The following is a 10,221-nucleotide window of genomic DNA, read 5'->3' as shown; positions in this document are numbered from 1 at the left end:
GTAGTCGCGCCACTTATCAGATCAGACAAGCCTGGGAGTCGAATGCAAGCGCGACGGCGTCGGTGACGACGCAGCGCGCGACGGCAATGAGTTTCATCGAATGCATCAGTTCTTCGGATAATCAAGGATTCGGCACACGCGCAGGCATCGCGAGCGATGCGCTCTGCCGGCGTGCCGCGTCTGCCTTTGACCAAGTGAACAAGCCACAAGAGAAGGGATCTCTCGTGTCCTGCGCAGTATAAAAGGATTGGCGCGGTTTAGCCAGGAAAGCACTGGCGAGTAACCTACCGTAGCTCGTGGATATTCCCACTTGCCTCGCCTTTGGACATCATTCCTGCTCATAAGTTAGCAAAGTACAAGCTTAGGTACTCCGAAATGACGTCGCCGCTTGCATTATTGGGCTTAATCGTCCTAGTCTTTGCTGTTGGAGCTGTTGAATGTCGCGCCGTGCCAGATACGAATGCATGTAAGTATTGTACGTAATAACAAAGTTCTTTTTCACACATTATCTCATTCCATTACTTCTCGTTAAAACCATAGCTCTAGAAATGCTATACTTCTGACGATATGTTTTTATCAGAAATCTAAAATTTATGAGCATTTCCAAATATTGGCCGCTACACTTTTTACATTTTATAATAAAATAGATAGTTGCATATATTTTCACTTCGTAGGATGTTTTTGAACAATTCTAATTCCTAAGTCAATTCCTCAAGCATAAATCCACATGAATACTCAACGTGTTTTTATTTGTAATAAAAAACTTGTTTTCTTTCAACACCAAAGTAACGCCACTGATGCCATATTTTATGAGAAATCCGCTAATGATCGTCCGTGATAAAAGAGGATACTACCAGGGATACCCTCCTCGTACGATGATGTTCACTGGCTTCTACAGGCCTCCTCGACGCTCGGGAAGCAATAGTCAAGCCACTAGTATTTACACCGAGGGCAATGCCATTGGCGGAGGTGCCTACTTCAGTCAGCCGGTATACCTGGGCGGTGGTCCCGATCCAGCTAACGATGTCGATATGTCCAGCTCCGTTGCTGAAGCTCATCCAGGTACCGAGTATGATGAGTCCGACGAAAGTGCTGCTCAGCCGCAGGTATGAGATGGAAATTTAACGCTGTAATGGCCGTCATGTTTATTTTTTGTGTAGAAAGTGATTTTTTGTTTATGAATTATGGTGAATAATACTAAGTGTTTAAAAATAAGATGTTACTTTTCTATTATATATTTTTTTAAGCATTCAACATTTTAAGCAGTTAACATTCCGTACAATAGAAACTGTTTAAACTTTGCATCTATATATTGGGTAATAATTGTCTTTTTCAGCATAGGCTTATTTTTTCCATGTTTGTAACTTATTTTTCAGGCGTATGCAGATGTCTTTAAAGCGTGTTTTAAAAAAATTCTACGCATGGTCTATTTTCGTCAAAATAATTATTTCGAAGCTCATTTTTTCTAGGACAGAAACGCTGTAAAACGATTTTCCTATTTATTTGTGATTTTACTTCAATTTTCCTATCATAAAGTGTAGTGAGCGTTTAGAATTTTCAAATTCTATGTAGAAAATCTTATTCTAAACTTTATGTCTGAAAAAAGTCAAATAAGAAAAATAGTAAATTTAATTAGACAGTTAATTTATTTAAGATTTAATAGACAGTTACTTTGATATATATGTGTAAAATATTTCAATATAAATTGTTCTCATTTAGTAAGATAAATGAAAAGTCATCCAATTGCTTGTTTTCAAAATATATTAGTTATGTGAAAAATATGTATTAATACATCTCTGACTTTGTAACAAATGTTAAAATTGTATAATTAAAGGATAATGAAAAAGGCGTAAATCGGGAGCAATTAGCTCAAAAGTCATCGAAAGGCCAGAAAAAGGATAAAAATGTCCCAATTGATGAAGAATACAACGATGAGTATGACGACGAAGATGAAGAGTACCATAAGAGATTCAAGCCCAGAGGCCGCGAGTACAAACCAGCAAACAATTACTTTCCAATGGTGTTCAGTTTTCCTGGATTTTCTGGTAGACGTGCCTCTGCAACATCGGGCTTGGGTGGCCCAGTCACAGCCATAGCTAATAGTTATTCAACTTCAAAAGGTGGCGTTGCAAGTTCTGTTGCCACTGCTTATGGTGATTCACCCACGTATGTCTAAATCACTCAATTATAATAAAACTTTAGACAATACGTTTATTAAACATTATTTTTTTGCTTGAACTTCCGTCTAATTTTTACTAAAAAATTTTAATTAATGGATGAACTATGATAACGAATTTCTTTTAGAACGTTAACATAATACGAAAAAACATCGATCTTCTCAAAATAAGCTAATTTAAATGAATCAGATTTTATGATATGGAAACTACGGCCAACTTGAATATTTAATGGTCACATTAATTGATTACCGGTTAGATTTTATGAAAATATTCGAGACGAAAACAAAAATTATTGAATGAATCACGACTTTTTGTACATTAAGGAAAAATCACTACGCACGATAAAGTATATTGAATTTCATAAAAAGGTATGTTGTATTATTACATAGTATAAATACAACACAACAATTCTGCTTCAAATTGCAAAATCTGGAATAATAAATAAATGGACATAATTCCTATTATTTACGAGTTGCTGTATTCGATTGACAAATTTTATTTTACTTTATTTACTTATAAATTTTTTATTTTAGGAAGAAGCCATGGGGCCGCTACTCTTCGAAAATAAATTAATACAAAAACCTAATTCTGTGTATGAATTATTTATTTCGAAGGACTGGAACGATGTGAATTCTTCAATTTATTATAATTAGATGCCTAACAGATGATAAAATAGAGGCGTAATTATATAAAATTATATCAATAAATGTATTTTTTAGTGCACAATAAAATATTTTTAATATTTTATTATTTACATTGCACATGAACTTGCTATGAAAAACTATTATGTTTTCAGAAGCTCGAAGTGTTCATTTCAATAAAAAAAATGTATTTATTTAATATTTGGATTATATAAAATAGTTCATTTATTAAATATTGATACTGAATGAAACTTGTATAATGCTAGTTGAAAACAAATTGAAATATTAAAAAAAAAACAATTCTTAAAAAGGATTCGGAAATGTTTTAACAAACAATAACAAAAGACAAGTCAATTATTTTATAAAAAGAAACTTGATTTTATTAGATAATCACTCAACTATGTGTATAAGCGTAATAAATTACTAAGAGTAAACCACAATCAGGCATAGCTGTACGAATAATTGCTCCACGTCAGTTGCCGTAAATCAGTCTATATCGTTGCTCTGCTTTACTTTCTGCCGAACGTTCTGCAACGATAAACAACAATGGTAAAATCCACGAGATCAACAACTAACTCGCAAAAGTTGTTTGATTAATTGTCGTTAGAATCAATACTTTAAGTGAGCACGAGTAAAAGAGATACTTACCCAGCGCTGGCTTGAGCTGTAGCGTACGCTCCACTGTTTCCTCCATTTACTCCGTAGCCACTTGGATATACACCGTATCCACCAGGGTAACCACCGTTACCGATTAGACCGGGACTTTTGAAGCCAACACCGAAGGAACTAGCTTGAGCCTGAGCATTAGCGTTAGCGCCACCAAATCCGCCAACAGGGTATCCGCCGATAGGGTATCCGCCATTACCAAAGCCGCCCTGCCCATATCCTCCATATCCATCGTAAGGATGGACACCGTAGTGATCGTGGTGGTGATCGTGATCGTGATAGTGATCGTGATCATGACCATGATCGTGAAAGTGGCCGTGGTCGTGATCGTGGTCGTGATCGTGGTAGTGGTCGTGATCGTGATGATGATGATGAGGTTCGGGGTAAGCAAATCTTGCTACACGTACGAATGCTGTAAATAGATTGGATTTTATTTCATATTCTATAGCTCCGTTTTTCCAAGTTCCATTAGTAATTAAATGACCTGATCAAATTTTTATTCGATTTCAATGACAGGTATAATTTCTTTAAACTCCCCTTAGAGAGAAAAATTAAACAAAATTAAAAAATTATACACTGATAAATTTTATAGTAAGTTATTGAACACGAAATTTGAATACTGATATTAATAATAAGAAAACTACTAAGAAAAAATATAAAACAAAATAATGTAAGTATTCAGAAATAAATCCAAAGAAACTCTCAATATACAATCTTATTGAAGCAATGAAAATTAGATTCTATAACATATTTCTTTAGTGAAGTGTGGGCTATAATCTAACAAATTTTAAATTTTTTCATCAGGAATGTAACAAAACTCAATTAATATATATTTTTAATATGTACCAAGAAGCCGGGATGGTTAAATGCCCGATAGTATGATCTCGTCGACAAAAACTGAGTCAAAAATAAAAAATGGTCTTACCTTCATCGTTAGCTGGGAAAGCCATGGAGATCGTAACAAGGGCGAGAAAAGTCACTGCGTACTTAAACATTGTCACGAGGTTGTAATTGGCAGAACACGAGAACCTAGAGAATATCTTGTGCTTGTTGAGGATTGCGCGAGTAAACAACTGATGTCAGACGAGTGACGGGCTAGTCTTATATAGTTGGGTGGCCAGGTGAGTTTTGCGCAGGTGGTTCGGTGGCTTTTTCGTCTAAAGATCGTCATATTATTGGTCGAAACGTATCTCACTTAGCTCCCTCTCTTTCCTGGTGAACCTTGGCCGCAGCTTGACCATGGAATTCCCTTAATAATTCAGCATTAGAAAGCCATTTATGCTAATTTATGACCGCGTGTGTTCTCATCAAGGAAGGAAATTAACAGAATCCGTCTTGGCGCGTCAAACCTAAGCAAATCATCTGAAAAATCTCTTCTTAACGATTATATTTTTTAGTGTGACTTTTGGAACTACATTTTTTTAGTAAATTTAATTCGCTGTTAGTGTTTAGATTGCTTATATAATAATCATGTATTTCAAGTTCATTTAATTTTCTCATTTGTTACTTTTGTTTCGGGCCATTCAAAATGTCAAAATATAAAAATCATCTATCATGGAATATGTTCTTTTTAATTGTTGAGTCCTGGTTATTGTTTCCGTAACAGAAATTATTCAAAACTTCCATACAATAAATGCTTTCTTATAAGTTCTATTTGAAAGAACACCAAAAGCAATAATTCTTACATTCTTAATTATCGGGTTTTGCTAGTGCACGTAGCAGCGTGGAGTTTGTCATGCTAATAACAATATAAATATAGAGGTATAGTGCAAAACGCTGACCACATCCTCGTTTGTCGTGTAAAATATTCACGTCATTCACGATTCTCTTTGGGCCGCTCTCTTCTTTCTCTGTTTCTCACGCTTCTTTTGGCAACCGCCAAACGATCTTCCGACAGACGTCAAGATGCGTACGAAACGGTAGACACGCATGCGATATACATATATCCACGCACGAGAAAAACCGAATGACAGGTTTGGGAATCCCCCCAACGCGCAAACTCATCATAGGAAACAGAAAGAGTGGGTCACAAAAGAAGAACACATTAGCGGGCGGTTCATGGTAGTTCACGCATGACGCCAGATCGGCCCTGGATTTTGAGCTTAACGAAGAACTGTATCTGCCGGATACGCTCGGACCCGCATCAATGTTCGCGCTCAAATTATTTTTCATACGCTTTTGTTTGAACGAGGACCAACAACTTTTCAATATTTAACAACTGATAAGAGGATTTTAAATAGTATATCAGTAATTTCGTAGATTTATTTTATAACATTTACATATTCAAAACATTGTATAACATTGGTGCCTATCATTTGCATTAATTTTACCTGCAGAAAATAAATGTATGTAATGAATCAGCTCTACAAGTCAATAGAATAAAAATATTTTTAGTCGTTTTCTTAACACGAAAGATATGCCATTCAACTTAACGGGAAAATTTCTTGTTATTTTCTCTTGCTGTGCTTGACACGTGTGATGTTAGGTAACAAAAAAACTTAAAATCTCGCGATTAAATCAATTCCAATCTGCTCACTAACACTTGGCCACGATAACGATGATGGTAACTTGTCCAATTTTAAAACTAAATCCTTCCAAAATTTAGAACACAATGTTTGTAATTTAAACTTTTGACATTAATTTTCAAGCATATTTGTTATTTAGAATGCTTTATAGTTAAAGTGATTCCTAAAATATTTCTTTTCTCTTGTGTACAAAATAACATTAAAATAGATTACACTTCAGAATAATTTAATGTCACGACCTTAAGAAAATGTTCAAGTTTAATTTCTGTTACTGAGTGAGCTGAAATAGATTATCCTCTTAGCGTCAGGTAATTATACGTTTGGGTGACCACATTCGCACCCGCGACCTTCGTTTCTCTGACGTACACGTGGCTGCCTTCTTAAACTCTGACATCTCTTTTTAAAAGTGATATGAATTTTCTCACGAACTAGAGAAATTATTTATATTGGAGGACATCGAAAGATCTACCTAGCAACGTGCACTAACCAGAGTCGTAACAGCGACGGCGACAAACCTATCGTGTTAACGCTTGCAGTACTTCCTTATATTGATGGTCTGACGTACTTGAACATGTATTTCACAATTTTTCTTACCTTTCTTTTTTGAAATATTTTATTTGATCTGCCAATACTTTTATTGACAAATTATTGATTGATAACTTTGTATGATCTGATATTGTGTGTTAGGATTGCAATATTAACTTATATTAAAAGTAATTGAAAAATAGCTAAGTGAATATATAAATATGGAAATATATAAATCACTTAGAATTTTAACAAGCCTACAAATAAGACACTTTAAAAAATGTTGAAATGGACCTTCGTATTTGTTAGTCCTCAATTATGATTCATTTTTTGTACAGCAGTCTAAATTACCGAAAAATTTTATTTTACGAATAAATTAAAAAACACGCTTTTAAAAAAGGTAGGAGTAGCACGGATACCTAAAAATTATTCCCAAATTGATATAAAATAATAAGATTATTTTATTTACTATGTAAAATTCCTAAAAATACTAGAATAGTACATATTTCTTATAAAAATACAATTCTATATTAATTTTAGTTAAAGATTATGTATATGTGTATTGACAGAATGTATACACAGAACTAATTATAACTTTTTATATTTTATTAACAGATCATAAAATTATGTTAAACCAAAATTATAAAAACTGAGACACAGGCACGCGCAATTTTATATATATATATATATATATATATATATATATATATATATATATAATTCAGTATATCATAAAGCTATTTTAAATACTAAAAAGTTAATACCAAATTATTCAATAAAAAAAAAGTTGGTAGCAACATGTATTCTATGTTCAAAAATTCGAACGTTAATGCAAGATCAGTGATAGTAATTTATTTCTTTGTTTATGTAAATTTTCGAGATGACTTCGTAATACTGGAATAAATTTTGATTTGTACTTAATGTTGTTGGAATAGTCCATGCATACGTTAGGAGCCTTTAGTAGTACACATTAATGTGAAGTTATCAAAAATAAACCTTTTTTTTTATTTTTTGCAGACAAAAATAAGATGCCGCTATTTACGAACTGCTAGATGCTCGTAACTGGCTTATGATGTCACATATAGTACATTGCGCACTTAGGGTGGAAAAGTATTATTGGTAAATCCGTATAGCACGTGAGAATTAACAACAAAAGCAAAGCCGAGATTATCAAACACGTGCTATGGACTTGCCGGAAAAATACTACTTTCGGACCGCTTGGCAAAAAAGTTATGTACTATTTGCGCTTGTGGCCATTTTGAATTTCTCTCTTAAATTGAATTCAAGAGGATTTAATAAAGCAAAGAAATACGGTATAATTTAATGTAACACATTTTTTTGATTGTTCTTGAGTGGTTACTCCAAATTTTGATCGTCTGCATTTTTCCAGACTTTTTTTCGTTGAAAAAGTGTTGTAAAGTTCTATATCGACGGAAAAAAATTTTGAAGATAGGGAATTATATTTGTCAGTGATATAGTAAACTGAGAACAAATATCAAAATGAACAATTTATATATTCAAACTGAATATACTAATTAAGAAAAATGGGTGAAGAATAACGTACAACTTGCTTTATAACTTCATTTATTGAATAATACCTTACTTGATTACGAACAAAAATTGCAAGGTTTGGTATTATTTTCAGCAACTAATCAAACGAGCGAGCGAGCGAACGGTGAAAGGTCTCACTAATTTCAACTCTTTTGCCAAGTCGCACCCGAGGGCAATGGACGATGGACATCTATTTAATCAACATATAGCTGATAGCTTCCATATATCTGATCAGAACCGGGAGACTGATCAGATATGACTCTTCCTATCCTGTACTGATTTCATAAGTATCTATGATCATCTTGGACTAAAATTTTATTTCTTATTCTGTTACAAATCCCTTGTGAAAATAGCAGTAACATCCCTGTATCCATGGAATCTTGTCTTGACGATAATTTAAAGCAGTAGATCATGGGTCACGGTAAAATTAATCTCAACAATTAAAAAATATTCATTATCTTAGATACCATATTAATTTATAAAAAATATCGACTTAGAAGCACATGCTGAATTAAAATTAAAAATTAAAGAAAAATGCGAGTCGGCTTATATTTTTCCTCTGTATATCTATTTTACCATGCAATGTGGCCATTTTGAAAATTCAATATGGCGGCTTCAAGATGGCGGTTCAAATATAAGCTGATCCTGAAACATTTCTAAAATTCGGTGATATCTCATTGGATTTTAGTGCCACTTATTTTTTGAAACCGGAAATAGATTCAGCGTCAAATTGTTCATTGATATATACTATTGCACTGAAGATTACGGTCATGCTTCCAAAGTCATTAAGTTCAAACATCTTTTTAATCGCGTTCATCGGAATACTGCCTTTGTAATGTTTCGTGAATTATAAACGATTCATATTTAATTTACAGTTGTCAGATAGAATATGATCAATTGTGCTATTTTTTATTGTAATAAAAGGTTTGGATTCCCTGTAATCCCTGCATAGGTATTGCCTCTAAAATATTTCTCACTCGATACAATAGTGATTTCTCAAACACTCGACAGGCTTCAGCCTAAATTATAAAATTCATAATTATATGTTTTAGAAGTAGAATACGATTAGATGATGCATTTACTTAGATAATTCTCTTAACAGTCTCAAATAAAATTTAGACTAAAATACATAGATACCATTAGTCGGTGTTGTCATAACTGAAGTTCGGAGAGGATTAAACTAATATATTCCATAACACTGGTCGTCAGAATCACGCGACTGGTTTAATTTATTATTAAAAATAAATAGATTGCTATAAAATTGTGATGCAGATAAAAAAATATACATAAAAATGATTCAATTCTTCTATAACAATCAAAGGATGTATTGTGCTACATCAATCACGATAGCAATGCTGTAGTCTCTCGTACATACTGTACTCAACTGTTCAGTAAGGCCATATACGTCGGTCATTACTAAATTTTTCTTGTAAAAATAATTAATTTTACATATAAATGCTGTTATAATCACAAAGTATTATTCATTATCTTATCTCCTAATAACTTTAGTTTCAATCTGAAAAAATGTCTTTTGATATTCTACTACTTTATGAGTTTTAATAATTTTGGTTGTGCTTTATCTTACCCAGACAGTATCTTTATTGTGCTAGTCTTTAAATTCTGAATGATGAATTTATGGGAAAAGAACAAGCGTGCATTATTTAACAATTTATCTACATTGGATTCTGCGATACTCGATTGTAGTGATAAATATTATCTGAAGATTTTTCGGTTTACATTACAAATAATCCAAATCTGAGTAAAATGTTATTAATAATTATTTTTAGAAGTATTATTAATAATTTTTTCGAGGTCCACTTTAATATGATACTATAAAAAAAATATGTAGCAACATATTACTTTTATAGTCTTAACTCACTACCCATATAACTTTTCCTGCGCTAAGCGCACGATAATGATTATTAAATTTCGATTATTATTTCGATTATAATCGTATTGTTCAAGAGTTCATTGTTAAGAAATAATACATAGAATGTAAGCATGTAACGCCGAGTGATGTCAGAAAGTATGCAAATATACTACACAGTGTACTTAGCAAATGGGTGGGTGTGGTTAGGAAAACGGACGCCAGTGAAAAATACACAAGACTCGTTTGATAAAGTTGGTTTATAAAAG

General features: G+C 33.0%; 2 protein-coding genes across 5 annotated transcripts; one reads left to right on the top strand and one right to left on the bottom strand.

Moving 5' to 3' along the window:
• LOC131668125 (uncharacterized) lies at window positions 1–2,830 on the top strand. 4 transcript variants are annotated; one of them, XM_058942013.1, is made up of 4 exons: window positions 1–466; window positions 845–1,106; window positions 1,835–2,166; window positions 2,711–2,830. In XM_058942013.1, the coding sequence occupies exons 1-4, from the start codon at window positions 438–440 to the stop codon at window positions 2,748–2,750; spliced, it is 663 nt and encodes a 220-aa protein (XP_058797996.1). In that variant the 5' UTR covers window positions 1–437; the 3' UTR covers window positions 2,751–2,830. The 4 variants fall into 4 exon arrangements, with proteins under 4 accessions (XP_058797996.1, XP_058797994.1, XP_058797993.1 ...); XM_058942011.1 differs by having other exon boundaries at window positions 787–1,106; XM_058942010.1 differs by having other exon boundaries at window positions 1–475; window positions 787–1,106.
• Window positions 2,831–3,327: 497 nt separating this feature from the next.
• On the bottom strand, window positions 3,328–4,479 carry LOC131668163 (zinc transporter zipt-7.2-like). Its single transcript, XM_058942093.1, has 3 exons — window positions 4,410–4,479; window positions 3,467–3,896; window positions 3,328–3,346 (listed from the first exon to the last, which is right to left on the bottom strand). Exons 1-3 carry the CDS (start codon window positions 4,477–4,479, stop codon window positions 3,328–3,330), a joined length of 519 nt encoding a protein of 172 aa, XP_058798076.1.
• Window positions 4,480–10,221: the final 5,742 nt, after the last annotated feature.

Source organism: Phymastichus coffea, unplaced genomic scaffold (genome assembly GCF_024137745.1).
Source record: "Phymastichus coffea isolate CEN01 unplaced genomic scaffold, Cenicafe_Pcof_1.1 PCOF00074, whole genome shotgun sequence".
NCBI classification, from domain to species: domain Eukaryota; kingdom Metazoa; phylum Arthropoda; class Insecta; order Hymenoptera; family Eulophidae; genus Phymastichus; species Phymastichus coffea.
Note: the sequence above shows the minus strand (reverse complement) of the source record. Positions and strands in the feature narration are given on the sequence as shown.